Below are 17,608 nucleotides of genomic sequence, written 5' to 3' on the forward strand. Positions count from 1 at the left end.
GGCCTTTCTGGATCAATAACACGTTATCTTTGGCGAGGTGCATACATAACTTGTGTGATGATGACATGTTTTATGCATTTCCCAATTAAGAACACTTTTTATGATGCTAAATCTAATTTTACAGCCATTCCTCTACTGTTTGAGATGCATTCACAAAGGCATTGTTGGTTCTCCTGTAGAATGTGAGCACATTCACCATTTAGTTCAAGGTGTGACAACGTGTTGGTTATAAAAAATGCACACTTTAAATATCAACTAGGGATGTACCCAACTTACCAGGCACAAGTCATACATATAAGACGTTCCATATAGCGATAGTAAGCTATTTAAACATATTGTAACATGGCACACGCTGTGATAGTTCTTACAGTTACATAGTGTTGTTACTAACAAAATGTATTACTGTACACGTCAATGGCATGCGTTTTAGCAAGCTCCATAGTGCAGGGATGGTAATGCTGTCTGTCAGACCTGGGAATTGTAGGTTAGCGATAGATCATAGCATCAGACAAAAAAAATCCACTAAAACAATCTTTTAGAACAATGAGTATCATAGTATTTAAAAAACTAATCAGGTTGCTTAGACAGCAAACTCAGAATCGTCAGATTGGTTATATCCATCAACTCCCATCCCACTCTCCTCTCCACCTACTTACATAACCCTTATTTTTTCTAGGTCTCTGTGAAATGGCACAGATGGAATACACCTTTTTCTGCATTTATAATTTGCAAATATGAAAAGGGCTATTCAATGAGCTGGAATGTCTTGGGGTACTCATAGGATTTATCAACAGCCTAAAGGCCTGTCATGACCGGTCAATCCTTCATTTAGGGTCAAGGAATCTTAGATCATTGCAGGGGTGTTTTAGCAGCCATAGTGACAATAATATATTCCACATCAATGAACAGAACTCATTAGAATACTGTCTTTACTTTTCAAAAACACATCACTGTATGGATAAGAGCTAATCCCAGACAGCCCCAGAAAGTGTTTTCAAAATGAAACCATTTGTGAATTGTGAGTTTTAGGACAAGGGATACATTTGCTATAGACATGTACCTGTACAGCACAGAAAAATGAGAAAGAAGTGATCAAAGTGAAGATATTCAAATTCATATCTCAACAGAAACTTGTCATGTTCCATCAGAGATGGGAATAATCAGAAATGTCCATATACTGCTGCAAGAGTCATTATATTCAGAAAGTATTCAAGAGAGATTTACACAAAAATCTTGGATTTGACCCATACATTTTATTCTGCATGGGGCATAATGATAATGAAGGAATATTAAGTCCGAATCCGATCCTGGCTGGTCATGTTTTAGAAAAGGAAATTGTGGGTAGACTCAAGGGATGAGTGTCAAATCAAAGAAAAATAAAATGAAAATGCTTACCGCTTGATGATATGGCAATAGTGACAGGAGTGGTTACAGCCAAAGTACTTCTTGTACTTATGTAGCGAGGAGGACTGATTGTTGTGCTTGCAGCTGGGAGATTAGTAGTTGTTGTAAACTTTGTATTGGCAGGAGTACTTGACATTCTAGTAGAGGGAGCACTAGTTGTAGAGCTTGCAGAAGACTGAGTGCTTGTAGTTCTTGAGGATGCAGTGTGGACGGCAGGGGCTGAAGAAGAGAGAGATCAATAACACACATTACTTGCAGAGCTGTACATAATAGACTACTTTTTATCCAAATGTCAATTCAAAAATATTTTCATGTTGTCCGAGTCTGTCTTGCAACCATTCTATTGCTATTCGATAAGCTTGTGTTTTAAATGTCACAGAACGTTTTGTATTTATTTTCTAGCCACAATCCTATTAATGAGATGTTGCATATATTGACAGTAATTCAAAATATACGCTTTATATGTGCTTGCTGATGTAGTCAATTTAGTTTGACAGTCTTGTTGCTAACCAATTGTTTATCCAAATCAATGTAATGTGCTTTATCAACTGCCAAAGGGAAAGGGCTGAGACATTAAAGCTGGGTGTCGAACCTGAATCCTGCAAGCTTAGTTTAGTTTAGTTTGTTTATTTATAAAGCGCGTCCGAACCCTCAGGTAGCTGGGCGCATAATCATGTGCACAGCAGTTACATATCGTTACACGAACATCATAATACAACAGACAGAGCATACATTAGTCCAGGCTCTGAATGTTTACGTACAAGAGTAGAATATACCGAGAAGAGTATGTACAGAGAATAGGCACATAATAGTTACAGTGGCGAGTGAGGACCAGGTTACAGGTTGGTCCTGAATAGGCTGCAGATAGAGTAAACATTACTGCAGGTAGAGAGCGGCGGCTGGCCGGTCGTGTCGGTGAGAGTCTAGATGTTTAAGCTGATAGCCATGATTTTACCATGGCTCTGAATGGCCAGAACGCGGTTTCCGATCTAATTGTAGGAGGGAGGGTGTTCCAACATTGTGCTGCGAGCACTGGGAAACTGGAGCCTCCTGCTGTTTTTAGGTTATAGTTAGGGATCTTTAGTTGGTGCAGGTAAGGAGTTCTGGTGGGTCTAATGGGGCAGTGTCTAGAGAATTTGTCTGAGAGGTAACGTGGGGCAGTCCGTGACAAGCACTTGTGGGTGATGACCAGGGTTCTTAGCTTAATTCTGTCGCGGATCGGGAGCCAGTGGACTTCTTTGCTAACCGTGGATATGTGCGCCTTGCGCGGGAGGTTGAGGGCACATTTTAGTGCATTATTTTGCAGAATCTGGAGCCTTTTCAAGTTTTTTGTGGTAGTGCCTAAGTAGAGTGTGTTGCAATAGTCTAATTTAGACAATATCAGCACTCTAGATAGGGTGAGGCAACTAGAGGTGGAGAGAAAAGGCCTGCAGGCATTGATCAATTTATTGGTGTATGAGGTAGCTGAGATGGTAGAGTTTATTTGTTTCTTTAGTGACAAGGTACAGTCGAGGTATACACCTAGTGTTTTGACCTCTTTGGATACTTTTATGATGTTGCCATCAATGGTAAAGGATTGGTACCTTTGGTCCAGTTTGTTGAAGCAAGCCTGGGAGATAAAGATAAGCAATTCTGTCTTATCGTCGTTTAGGCAAAGACTGTGTGTAGCCATCCAGGCTTGGATTTCTAAGTAGATATCATTAAGCTTTGCAACATCTTCTTCATAGTTACCAGTGAGCGTGATAAGGACCTGGGTGTCGTCTGCATAATTAGTGTAGCTGACACCCAGATCGTCAAGACGGTCGAATAGGAGCTTCGTGAAGATGTTGTAAAGTGTGGGAGAAATGCAAGAACCTTGGGGCATTCCACATGTGATTGGGATAGGGTCCGCGGCCACAGTGGGGGCGAAGACTCTAGTCGACGTGTCAGACAGAAATGACTGGATCCACTTAGTGGCATTCTGAGAGAATGCAGCAGCCGAGGAGAGGTGTTGAGTGAGGATCTGGTGGTCAACCAGATCAAAGGCAGCAGAGAGATCCAACAAGAGCAAGATGGCCAGTTTGCCCTTGTCTTTGGCGTCATCCATTTGGATTTTTAGATCCAAGAGGGCAGTTTCAGTCCCGTGCCTTGGTCTAAAGCCGGATTGTCGCAGGCCTAGGAGGTTGTTGTCTTCCAAATGTTGTTGTATTTGGAGATAGGCTATCCTGTCCAAGATTTTGGGAAGAAATGGGACTGTGGTGATGGGCCTGTAGTTTGTGGGGATGTTGGGATCTAGGTTAGGTTTTTTGAGCAGGGGTAGGACCCATGCTTCTTTAAGGTTGTTGGGGACCACTGAGTTTTTGAAGGAGGAGTTGATCAGAGAGGTGATGAGAGGGGCTAACTCTTTAGCACCGTCTTTGATGACAGATGCGGGACAAATGTCACCTTTGCAGTTGGATGGTTTGAGACTGGCGATTATCTTGATTACTTCCTCTTCTGTGACTGGTGAGAAGTGGAAGGAGGGGCAATTAGGGGTGGTGTGGTTAATTTTGCTGCTGTGGTTCTGCTTGGAGGCAAGGCTAGCTTTTTTTGCTTCTATCTTGGTTTGTAGGAGGGCAATTTTCTTAGCGAGGGCGAGCTGGATATTGTTACACCAGGCCCTGTCTTAGATGCAGTCCTCTGTAGGAGGCAATGGTGATTCAAGTTCTCTTAGTATAGAGAAAAGTTCTTTAGTGCCAGATTCGGCATTCTGTATTCTCAAGTTATAGATCTCTTTTTTAGCATTTAAGATGGCGGATTTGTAGGTGGAGGCAGCTGAAGCGAATTTGTCATTAGTGGAGAGAGAAGGGGCTTTTCTCCAGCTAGTTTCTGCAGTTCTTTTAATATTGCGGAGAGCTTTTAATTCTGCTGAGAACCATTTGTTGGAGTGGGCAATAGGTTTGGCTTTTCGTTGGGTTGAGAGAAGCTATCTGGTTGAGGGCTAGTTCTAAGGTGTTGTTATATAAGTCTACTATGGCTGCTGGGTTGTTATTTTGCGTAGGTAGGTTAGCTTTACTGATAGGCGCGAGAAGAGGTTTGAGGTTCTCTATAGTGATGTTACGGTTATTTCTGGAGATTATTAGAGGTAACTTAGTGGGTCGTGTGGTAGATGGTGAGGATCTAGGTAAAGAGAAGGTAATAAGATGATGGTCGGTCCAAGCACAGGGAGTGATGTCAGTCAGTGAGAGGTTGCAATTGGCATCTGCAAGCCAATCCAAGGATCTTCCTTTTGTATGTGTAGGTTGATTAATGTGTTGGGTGAAGCCTAGATGAGTAATCATGTCATTAAGGGATGTGGCCCTGGTTGTCATTGGGATCATTGAGTCCCAAGTTGAAATCTCCCAAAATGAAGATTTGGGATTTCGGTTTCAAATTGGTAGAAAGTAGGAGAGAGATATCCTCTTCAAAGGTGGAGGGGGATCCTGGGGGTCTGTATATAATATGAAGCAGGATGGTTTGTGTGTCAGATAGTGGGAGTTTGACGGATAAAAGTTTGGCTGAAGGTAGGGTTGTGCTGGTTACTTCTCTGATGTTTAGGGTGGATTTCGCAATAATTGCTATTCCCCCTCCTATTCCATTTTTTCTGTCAGCTCGGATGATGTTGTAGTTGTCCGGAGTGGCTAGAGCTATTGTGGGACCGGCTGCTGGGTGGAGCCATGTCTCGGTGATAGCGATAAAGTCTAGGTGGTTAGTGGAGATAATGTCGGCGACATCAGTAGTGTGGGCTACCAATGAGCAAGCGTTGATGAGAGCTCCCTTGATAGAGGTCTGTGGAGGGTTGGCATTCGTATGTGGTGGCGAGTGAGGTATTGCTGGGTTGTGACTCGGTGGGAGGTCAGTGAGTGAGGTCGGCTGCTTGGGGTTCTTAGTCTGATTGGAGAGCATTCTGGTGAGTTTTGTATCAAGATTAGTGCGATAGCTGAGTCTATCGTTTCTAATCATGGTCGGTGGGGCTACGTTCATGAGTGTGGTAGTGGGTGCAACAAGGCTAGAACCTAGTCTTGTATTTCTAAGGGGTGTTAACACAATTCACAGCAGTATATCAGCCATTTGTTTCTCACTGTATTCAGGGTAGATGTACAAAATACATTGGGTTGACAGATACATTTTGTTCTGAATGAGAAATACTGATGAAATAATATGCTGAAAATCAGGCCTTTGGTGTTCATGTGCAGAACAGGACATGTTGGGTAGCCTAAGAAAATGAGTGTCAAATGGAGGAAAAATAAAAATATAACATCTTAGATGTGGAAGTACTGACTACATGATTAATGCATATTCTCAACAGTGGGACTACCTGTAACAAAAGCGGACATTTTAATTATAAACTAGGGATGTGTTCAACTTATTAGGCCCAAGCTTCCTGAGTCCTTCGAATTAGATGTCACATATACTGATGGTAATTAATAATAAACACATTTCTTTAATATAAACTTGTTGGGATACTCCTTGCAGCTTCATAGTGTTTTAACTAAGAAATGTTATATCTACGCAACTCAATTGCATGGATTTTTATCGACCTACAAATTGAACGGGCTAAGACGTTAAAGCTGGCACTGAAATTTGAGACCTGTAAATTGGACAAGATTATAGCAGCAGGCTATACATTCACTAAGTAATCTTTCCTAAGCATCAATTTCTAGAACATGTAACAAAGAAACCTGGTAACTTAGAAGCTAAACTGACAATCCTGAGAGCGTTTATATCCATCTTTACCCATCATTCTGTCCTCGCCACCTGCTCACATAGTCCTTTTTCATGCAGCCTCTGTGAAGCCCCATACAACCAGCAATGATGCAATGCACATTTATCTGCCCTTATTGTGTGCAAGCATGCAAGAAGGTAGGCAATTAACTGGTATCTCTTGTGGAGTGTGCAAGATTTAACAAAACTCTCAAAGAGAAATGCATGCCAGCAAGACACAAATACTGCAAGTCATCACTGGTCCATGCTCAATTTATGGTGACGGGATCCAGCAGTATTGCAGTGGTGCATGTGCAGCAGTACTACCAATAATACATAGTGCATCAATGAAAATAACCCATTAGAATACTGTATGAAGTTTCCTGCTTCTCATTTCAACATGGATAAGGAAAGAATCTGACAGTCCCAAAATCGGCTATCAAAATGGATCTGCTTATGAAATATGGGTTTTAAGAATAGCAATATATTTGATATCACCATATTCACGTAGAGTATGGAGAACTGCATGAGTAATTCTTTTCAGAAATGACCCAGGATAGATTTCCACCAAAAATATGGAGTTGGCACAAACATTACGAATGCGGAATACTGATGGAATTATATGTCAGAAAAAAGGTCCTAGGTGGTCATGTTTAGAAAAGGAAATTCTGTGTAGGCTCACAAAGTAAGAGTCAAATTGAAGTAAAATATAAGAAAAACACTTACCACTTGATGATATGGAGGTAGAAGTAGTTGTCCTTGTTGAAGTTGATGGTTGCCATGTTTGACATGACGAAAAGTTGTACGTGTAGCAAGAAAACCTAACTTGATAGTTCCTGCATGGTGTTTTCTCATGATCATTTGTATAGCACTGAGGCCCGTTTGATTCATCACATGTCATTTTTGGGGCCATTTCATTCATCGGGGTATCAGGATTTTCCACAGGTCTGCACTCAACCTTCTTTGGAGTAGTACAATCTTGATTGCCTTCAGCAGTAATATATGGCATTCTCTCCATTTCTCCAGGCACATCTGTTTGATTTGGTGGCTCAAACCAATATGTGTAAAACTCTGTCTTTTGTGCAAGTATACAGTCTGCTGCAAGTGGCTCTGTTCGGAGTGAAAACAGAATGTATATCTATAACTTTAATGAAAAAAAGAACACTTACTGAATGAGGAGCTTTCAGAGATACAGGAATTAACGTGGAATCCAATTGGGTACAGTTGTATCATGCTTGCCCCCACTTTATTACAAGGCCTTTAATTCTGTCATGTGCTGTCCACTGGCACAATCTTGAGAACTTGACATTATATAGGCCAAGGGTGAGGTGGAGTGTTTCCATTTTGGTAACATTACAAATGCAATGCAGGCAACCTCAGGGCAAGTGTGATATACAATGTATAGAGTTAACTCATCCTACTATTTAACACATCAAATTCCTTGAATTTTTACACATGGCAACTGTGTCCAGTTTTATTAGGATTAAGTGTGACTAATTTGTGTCGAAGATCAATATTTAGATCTGAAACACAATATGCAAATGAACAAAACTCCTGTCAGTTTGGAGCAACAAGGAAATTGATACAAGTATATAAATCTCTAGTTTTTACATGTGTACATGTTTCTATTGGGGCTCAATTGTTTGGTATGCATAGATTTGTGACATGGCAAAAACACAAAAACTACACAAACTTGAAAGAGAATCACTCAACCTGGCAACTGCATGAATGTATTCATTTATATAAGTTCATAAAAGAACTATGAATTTTGGAGAAAATATAGCTGCAGACACACTATCACAGCCCTAAAGGAGTTAAACTTTGACCCATTTCCATTTTCCTCATGATATATTTGCTCACTATGTGATTATTTTACATTGCTATCAATTTCAATATTCCCCTTCCAAAACTCAAAAATAGTGTTTGCAAGAGTCACGTCTGCTCTCTTTTAATAAGTGAATACTTATATAGAAAATGTTAATATAGAGATGCCTGCCCATCACATATTGTGTTATAGTATTAGGCATGCTTAATTATGTAAAGAGCAGTAGGAATTAAGTTACCTTGTAATGAGTTTTTTTACCTCTGCACACAGCATTGAATTCTAACATGTTGAATGCATTTGTTTTCAAAAACCTTCTGCTCAAATAAACACATTTTAAATGATTGACTAGAATAAAATGTGCACTGTGTGTTGTGCGTATCAATTCAATATTAAGAAACATGAAAAACAAAGGTGTGTGAGGCATCTCACTTTCTAACTCATCCTGTTCTACACTTTCCTAAATCTCAAACCTGCAAGTTTCAGTACATGTCCATGTTTTGCATTCTATAGGTTGAATGATCTCTACTAGGATCTCCAGTCTTTTAATGCGTAGGGGAATTGTGCTTGGGATCCCCAGCTCCTTCCTATATCTTCTATAAGTTGCACAAGTCAAGATTTTCCTGTCTAGGATTACACTGCATGGCTATATTGAGCAATTCTACAGAGGTCGGAATCTACACAGTCAGGGTACAATGGCACAAGAAGAATAGATGATAGAGTCATCAGTCATGCCAGCAGATGGGTTTTCCTCTGGAGCAAGTAAACCTATGATTATAATGGTTCCTGGGGCGCTGACCCATTCAATCCCAAGGAGCTGGAAGTGAATCTAATCAATACTTGAAAGCCAAGCCTAGATGATAGATCTTTGAGAAGCTTTGCACATTCTGTACTTCACCCACAGGAGCTTCCCTTATAAAGAACTAATACAATTATTAGCAATAGAAAATTTGAATTAAAAAAATGTCCTTACCTGTACATGGCTCATACGAGCAGCATAAATATCTAGCTTTATAGATGAAGCAGCCAGGTGGGTTCTGATCTTTATTGCTGCAGCGAAACCCAGAAGTGTTACACTGTATTGTCTGGCCAAGGTCTCCTACTGCTGCATAGGGGTACTTCTTCGCTTTGCATTCAACATCGATTGGAGTTTTGCAAACTGGAATTCCCTTTTTTCTCAGTTCATCAGATGTTTCATAATCTCCAGGATGTTCAGTGGGATTTGTTTTATCATACCACTCTGACCATTTACACACCTTGTGTACGTAGACACAGGGTGAGTGTGTTGAAACTGTTCAGTAAAAAGAGATAGTTTACTCAAAGTACTTTGATATATAGTACAAAATACCCTCAGGTATCTGCACTATTTAGGTATGAAAAACATTCCATCATATAATAGCTTGTTTAATTAATACTTGATATTTGAATATAAATCTTCACCCTGTAAGGTTATTGCACCTTGGGTTGATAACGGTTTGTGCTGAAACTTTAGAATCAAATCCATGACAGAGAAGTTCCTTCATGTGTTTAACATAAATAGGCCTTTCTGGATCAATAACACGTTATCTTTGGCGAGGTGCATACATAACTTGTGTGATGATGACATGTTTTATGCATTTCCCAATTAAGAACACTTTTTATGATGCTAAATCTAATTTTACAGCCATTCCTCTACTGTTTGAGATGCATTCACAAAGGCATTGTTGGTTCTCCTGTAGAATGTGAGCACATTCACCATTTAGTTCAAGGTGTGACAACGTGTTGGTTATAAAAAATGCACACTTTAAATATCAACTAGGGATGTACCCAACTTACCAGGCACAAGTCATACATATAAGACGTTCCATATAGCGATAGTAAGCTATTTAAACATATTGTAACATGGCACACGCTGTGATAGTTCTTACAGTTACATAGTGTTGTTACTAACAAAATGTATTACTGTACACGTCAATGGCATGCGTTTTAGCAAGCTCCATAGTGCAGGGATGGTAATGCTGTCTGTCAGACCTGGGAATTGTAGGTTAGCGATAGATCATAGCATCAGACAAAAAAAATCCACTAAAACAATCTTTTAGAACAATGAGTATCATAGTATTTAAAAAACTAATCAGGTTGCTTAGACAGCAAACTCAGAATCGTCAGATTGGTTATATCCATCAACTCCCATCCCACTCTCCTCTCCACCTACTTACATAACCCTTCTTTTTTCTAGGTCTCTGTGAAATGGCACAGATGGAATACACCTTTTTCTGCATTTATAATTTGCAAATATGAAAAGGGCTATTCAATGAGCTGGAATGTCTTGGGGTACTCATAGGATTTATCAACAGCCTAAAGGCCTGTCATGACCGGTCAATCCTCCATTTAGGGTCAAGGAATCTTAGATCATTGCAGGGGTGTTTTAGCAGCCATAGTGACAATAATATATTCCACATCAATGAACAGAACTCATTAGAATACTGTCTTTACTTTTCAAAAACACATCACTGTATGGATAAGAGCTAATCCCAGACAGCCCCAGAAAGTGTTTTCAAAATGAAACCATTTGTGAATTGTGAGTTTTAGGACAAGGGATACATTTGCTATAGACATGTACCTGTACAGCACAGAAAAATGAGAAAGAAGTGATCAAAGTGAAGATATTCAAATTCATATCTCAACAGAAACTTGTCATGTTCCATCAGAGATGGGAATAATCAGAAATGTCCATATACTGCTGCAAGAGTCATTATATTCAGAAAGTATTCAAGAGAGATTTACACAAAAATCTTGGATTTGACCCATACATTTTATTCTGCATGGGGCATAATGATAATGAAGGAATATTAAGTCCGAATCCGATCCTGGCTGGTCATGTTTTAGAAAAGGAAATTGTGGGTAGACTCAAGGGATGAGTGTCAAATCAAAGAAAAATAAAATGAAAATGCTTACCGCTTGATGATATGGCAATAGTGACAGGAGTGGTTACAGCCAAAGTACTTCTTGTACTTATGTAGCGAGGAGGACTGATTGTTGTGCTTGCAGCTGGGAGATTAGTAGTTGTTGTAAACTTTGTATTGGCAGGAGTACTTGACATTCTAGTAGAGGGAGCACTAGTTGTAGAGCTTGCAGAAGACTGAGTGCTTGTAGTTCTTGAGGATGCAGTGTGGACGGCAGGGGCTGAAGAAGAGAGAGATCAATAACACACATTACTTGCAGAGCTGTACATAATAGACTACTTTTTATCCAAATGTCAATTCAAAAATATTTTCATGTTGTCCGAGTCTGTCTTGCAACCATTCTATTGCTATTCGATAAGCTTGTGTTTTAAATGTCACAGAACGTTTTGTATTTATTTTCTAGCCACAATCCTATTAATGAGATGTTGCATATATTGACAGTAATTCAAAATATACGCTTTATATGTGCTTGCTGATGTAGTCAATTTAGTTTGACAGTCTTGTTGCTAACCAATTGTTTATCCAAATCAATGTAATGTGCTTTATCAACTGCCAAAGGGAAAGGGCTGAGACATTAAAGCTGGGTGTCGAACCTGAATCCTGCAAGCTTAGTTTAGTTTAGTTTGTTTATTTATAAAGCGCGTCCGAACCCTCAGGTAGCTGGGCGCATAATCATGTGCACAGCAGTTACATATCGTTACACGAACATCATAATACAACAGACAGAGCATACATTAGTCCAGGCTCTGAATGTTTACGTACAAGAGTAGAATATACCGAGAAGAGTATGTACAGAGAATAGGCACATAATAGTTACAGTGGCGAGTGAGGACCAGGTTACAGGTTGGTCCTGAATAGGCTGCAGATAGAGTAAACATTACTGCAGGTAGAGAGCGGCGGCTGGCCGGTCGTGTCGGTGAGAGTCTAGATGTTTAAGCTGATAGCCATGATTTTACCATGGCTCTGAATGGCCAGAACGCGGTTTCCGATCTAATTGTAGGAGGGAGGGTGTTCCAACATTGTGCTGCGAGCACTGGGAAACTGGAGCCTCCTGCTGTTTTTAGGTTATAGTTAGGGATCTTTAGTTGGTGCAGGTAAGGAGTTCTGGTGGGTCTAATGGGGCAGTGTCTAGAGAATTTGTCTGAGAGGTAACGTGGGGCAGTCCGTGACAAGCACTTGTGGGTGATGACCAGGGTTCTTAGCTTAATTCTGTCGCGGATCGGGAGCCAGTGGACTTCTTTGCTAACCGTGGATATGTGCGCCTTGCGCGGGAGGTTGAGGGCACATTTTAGTGCATTATTTTGCAGAATCTGGAGCCTTTTCAAGTTTTTTGTGGTAGTGCCTAAGTAGAGTGTGTTGCAATAGTCTAATTTAGACAATATCAGCACTCTAGATAGGGTGAGGCAACTAGAGGTGGAGAGAAAAGGCCTGCAGGCATTGATCAATTTATTGGTGTATGAGGTAGCTGAGATGGTAGAGTTTATTTGTTTCTTTAGTGACAAGGTACAGTCGAGGTATACACCTAGTGTTTTGACCTCTTTGGATACTTTTATGATGTTGCCATCAATGGTAAAGGATTGGTACCTTTGGTCCAGTTTGTTGAAGCAAGCCTGGGAGATAAAGATAAGCAATTCTGTCTTATCGTCGTTTAGGCAAAGACTGTGTGTAGCCATCCAGGCTTGGATTTCTAAGTAGATATCATTAAGCTTTGCAACATCTTCTTCATAGTTACCAGTGAGCGTGATGAGGACCTGGGTGTCGTCTGCATAATTAGTGTAGCTGACACCCAGATCGTCAAGACGGTCGAATAGGAGCTTCGTGAAGATGTTGTAAAGTGTGGGAGAAATGCAAGAACCTTGGGGCACTCCACATGTGATTGGGATAGGGTCCGCGGCCAGAGTGGGGGCGAAGACTCTAGTCGACGTGTCAGACAGAAATGACTGGATCCACTTAGTGGCATTCTGAGAGAATGCAGCAGCCGAGGAGAGGTGTTGAGTGAGGATCTGGTGGTCAACCAGATCAAAGGCAGCAGAGAGATCCAACAAGAGCAAGATGGCCAGTTTGCCCTTGTCTTTGGCGTCATCCATTTGGATTTTTAGATCCAAGAGGGCAGTTTCAGTCCCGTGCCTTGGTCTAAAGCCGGATTGTCGCAGGCCTAGGAGGTTGTTGTCTTCCAAATGTTGTTGTATTTGGAGATAGGCTATCCTGTCCAAGATTTTGGGAAGAAATGGGACTGTGGTGATGGGCCTGTAGTTTGTGGGGATGTTGGGATCTAGGTTAGGTTTTTTGAGCAGGGGTAGGACCCATGCTTCTTTAAGGTTGTTGGGGACCACTGAGTTTTTGAAGGAGGAGTTGATCAGAGAGGTGATGAGAGGGGCTAACTCTTTAGCACCGTCTTTGATGACAGATGCGGGACAAATGTCACCTTTGCAGTTGGATGGTTTGAGACTGGCGATTATCTTGATTACTTCCTCTTCTGTGACTGGTGAGAAGTGGAAGGAGGGGCAATTAGGGGTGGTGTGGTTAATTTTGCTGCTGGGGTTCTGCTTGGAGGCAAGGCTAGCTTTTTTTGCTTCTATCTTGGTTTGTAGGAGGGCAATTTTCTTAGCGAGGGCGAGCTGGATATTGTTACACCAGGCCCTGTCTTAGATGCAGTCCTCTGTAGGAGGCAATGGTGATTCAAGTTCTCTTAGTATAGAGAAAAGTTCTTTAGTGCCAGATTCGGCATTTTGTATTCTCAAGTTATAGATCTCTTTTTTAGCATTTAAGATGGCGGATTTGTAGGTGGAGGCAGCTGAAGCGAATTTGTCATTAGTGGAGAGAGAAGGGGCTTTTCTCCAGCTAGTTTCTGCAGTTCTTTTAATATTGCGGAGAGCTTTTAATTCTGCTGAGAACCATTTGTTGGAGTGGGCAATAGGTTTGGCTTTTCGTTGGGTTGAGAGAAGCTATCTGGTTGAGGGCTAGTTCTAAGGTGTTGTTATATAAGTCTACTATGGCTGCTGGGTTGTTATTTTGCGTAGGTAGGTTAGCTTTACTGATAGGCGCGAGAAGAGGTTTGAGGTTCTCTATAGTGATGTTACGGTTATTTCTGGAGATTATTAGAGGTAACTTAGTGGGTCGTGTGGTAGATGGTGAGGATCTAGGTAAAGAGAAGGTAATAAGATGATGGTCGGTCCAAGCACAGGGAGTGATGTCAGTCAGTGAGAGGTTGCAATTGGCATCTGCAAGCCAATCCAAGGATCTTCCTTTTGTATGTGTAGGTTGATTAATGTGTTGGGTGAAGCCTAGATGAGTAATCATGTCATTAAGGGATGTGGCCCTGGTTGTCATTGGGATCATTGAGTCCCAAGTTGAAATCTCCCAAAATGAAGATTTGGGATTTCGGTTTCAAATTGGTAGAAAGTAGGAGAGAGATATCCTCTTCAAAGGTGGAGGGGGATCCTGGGGGTCTGTATATAATATGGAGCAGGATGGTTTGTGTGTCAGATAGTGGGAGTTTGACGGATAAAAGTTTGGCTGAAGGTAGGGTTGTGCTGGTTACTTCTCTGATGTTTAGGGTGGATTTCGCAATAATTGCTATTCCCCCTCCTATTCCATTTTTTCTGTCAGCTCGGATGATGTTGTAGTTGTCCGGAGTGGCTAGAGCTATTGTGGGACCGGCTGCTGGGTGGAGCCATGTCTCGGTGATAGCGATAAAGTCTAGGTGGTTAGTGGAGATAATGTCGGCGACATCAGTAGTGTGGGCTACCAATGAGCAAGCGTTGATGAGAGCTCCCTTGATAGAGGTCTGTGGAGGGTTGGCATTCGTATGTGGTGGCGAGTGAGGTATTGCTGGGTTGTGACTCGGTGAGAGGTCTGTGAGTGAGGTCGGCTGCTTGGGGTTCTTAGTCTGATTGGAGAGCATTCTGGTGAGTTTTGTATCAAGATTAGTGCGATAGCTGAGTCTATCGTTTCTAATCATGGTCGGTGGGGCTACGTTCATGAGTGTGGTAGTGGGTGCAACAAGGCTAGAACCTAGTCTTGTATTTCTAAGGGGTGTTAACACAATTCACAGCAGTATATCAGCCATTTGTTTCTCACTGTATTCAGGGTAGATGTACAAAATACATTGGGTTGACAGATACATTTTGTTCTGAATGAGAAATACTGATGAAATAATATGCTGAAAATCAGGCCTTTGGTGTTCATGTGCAGAACAGGACATGTTGGGTAGCCTAAGAAAATGAGTGTCAAATGGAGGAAAAATAAAAATATAACATCTTAGATGTGGAAGTACTGACTACATGATTAATGCATATTCTCAACAGTGGGACTACCTGTAACAAAAGCGGACATTTTAATTATAAACTAGGGATGTGTTCAACTTATTAGGCCCAAGCTTCCTGAGTCCTTCGAATTAGATGTCACATATACTGATGGTAATTAATAATAAACACATTTCTTTAATATAAACTTGTTGGGATACTCCTTGCAGCTTCATAGTGTTTTAACTAAGAAATGTTATATCTACGCAACTCAATTGCATGGATTTTTATCAACCTACAAATTGAACGGGCTAAGACGTTAAAGCTGGCACTGAAATTTGAGACCTGTAAATTGGACAAGATTATAGCAGCAGGCTATACATTCACTAAGTAATCTTTCCTAAGCATCAATTTCTAGAACATGTAACAAAGAAACCTGGTAACTTAGAAGCTAAACTGACAATCCTGAGAGCGTTTATAATCCATCTTTACCCATCATTCTGTCCTCGCCACCTGCTCACATAGTCCTTTTTCATGCAGCCTCTGTGAAGCCCCATACAACCAGCAATGATGCAATGCACATTTATCTGCCCTTATTGTGTGCAAGCATGCAAGAAGGTAGGCAATTAACTGGTATCTCTTGTGGAGTGTGCAAGATTTAACAAAACTCTCAAAGAGAAATGCATGCCAGCAAGACACAAATACTGCAAGTCATCACTGGTCCATGCTCAATTTATGGTGACGGGATCCAGCAGTATTGCAGTGGTGCATGTGCAGCAGTACTACCAATAATACATAGTGCATCAATGAAAATAACCCATTAGAATACTGTATGAAGTTTCCTGCTTCTCATTTCAACATGGATAAGGAAAGAATCTGACAGTCCCAAAATCGGCTATCAAAATGGATCTGCTTATGAAATATGGGTTTTAAGAATAGCAATATATTTGATATCACCATATTCACGTAGAGTATGGAGAACTGCATGAGTAATTCTTTTCAGAAATGACCCAGGATAGATTTCCACCAAAAATATGGAGTTGGCACAAACATTACGAATGCGGAATACTGATGGAATTATATGTCAGAAAAAAGGTCCTAGGTGGTCATGTTTAGAAAAGGAAATTCTGTGTAGGCTCACAAAGTAAGAGTCAAATTGAAGTAAAATATAAGAAAAACACTTACCACTTGATGATATGGAGGTAGAAGTAGTTGTCCTTGTTGAAGTTGATGGTTGCCATGTTTGACATGACGAAAAGTTGTACGTGTAGCAAGAAAACCTAACTTGATAGTTCCTGCATGGTGTTTTCTCATGATCATTTGTATAGCACTGAGGCCCGTTTGATTCATCACATGTCATTTTTGGGGCCATTTCATTCATCAGGGTATCAGGATTTTCCACAGGTCTGCACTCAACCTTCTTTGGAGTAGTACAATCTTGATTGCCTTCAGCAGTAATATATGGCATTCTCTCCATTTCTCCAGGCACATCTGTTTGATTTGGTGGCTCAAACCAATATGTGTAAAACTCTGTCTTTTGTGCAAGTATACAGTCTGCTGCAAGTGGCTCTGTTCGGAGTGAAAACAGAATGTATATCTATAACTTTAATGAAAAAAAGAACACTTACTGAATGAGGAGCTTTCAGAGATACAGGAATTAACGTGGAATCCAATTGGGTACAGTTGTATCATGCTTGCCCCCACTTTATTACAAGGCCTTTAATTCTGTCATGTGCTGTCCACTGGCACAATCTTGAGAACTTGACATTATATAGGCCAAGGGTGAGGTGGAGTGTTTCCATTTTGGTAACATTACAAATGCAATGCAGGCAACCTCAGGGCAAGTGTGATATACAATGTATAGAGTTAACTCATCCTACTATTTAACACATCAAATTCCTTGAATTTTTACACATGGCAACTGTGTCCAGTTTTATTAGGATTAAGTGTGACTAATTTGTGTCGAAGATCAATATTTAGATCTGAAACACAATATGCAAATGAACAAAACTCCTGTCAGTTTGGAGCAACAAGGAAATTGATACAAGTATATAAATCTCTAGTTTTTACATGTGTACATGTTTCTATTGGGGCTCAATTGTTTGGTATGCATAGATTTGTGACATGGCAAAAACACAAAAACTACACAAACTTGAAAGAGAATCACTCAACCTGGCAACTGCATGAATGTATTCATTTATATAAGTTCATAAAAGAACTATGAATTTTGGAGAAAATATAGCTGCAGACACACTATCACAGCCCTAAAGGAGTTAAACTTTGACCCATTTCCATTTTCCTCATGATATATTTGCTCACTATGTGATTATTTTACATTGCTATCAATTTCAATATTCCCCTTCCAAAACTCAAAAATAGTGTTTGCAAGAGTCACGTCTGCTCTCTTTTAATAAGTGAATACTTATATAGAAAATGTTAATATAGAGATGCCTGCCCATCACATATTGTGTTATAGTATTAGGCATGCTTAATTA

General features: G+C 40.5%; 1 protein-coding gene across 1 annotated transcript in view; it reads right to left on the reverse strand.

The window, feature by feature from the left end:
• Nucleotides 1-17,608, reverse strand: part of LOC138503903 (mucin-5AC-like) — a 488,816-nt gene that overhangs the window by 364,021 nt on the left and 107,187 nt on the right. Inside the window, exons 36-40 of the mRNA XM_069623989.1 lie at nt 16,299-16,682; nt 10,862-11,089; nt 8,901-9,218; nt 6,832-7,215; nt 1,396-1,623 (exon numbers count right to left, since the gene is read on the reverse strand). Of these exons, the coding sequence (XP_069480090.1) occupies nt 1,396-1,623; nt 6,832-7,215; nt 8,901-9,218; nt 10,862-11,089; nt 16,299-16,682 (1,542 nt within the window). The remainder of the gene's footprint in view (nt 1-1,395; nt 1,624-6,831; nt 7,216-8,900; nt 9,219-10,861; nt 11,090-16,298; nt 16,683-17,608) is intronic.

This window comes from Ambystoma mexicanum, chromosome 11 (genome assembly GCF_040938575.1).
Source record: "Ambystoma mexicanum isolate Mex_15411 chromosome 11, UKY_AmexF1_1, whole genome shotgun sequence".
Lineage (NCBI taxonomy): Eukaryota > Metazoa > Chordata > Amphibia > Caudata > Ambystomatidae > Ambystoma > Ambystoma mexicanum.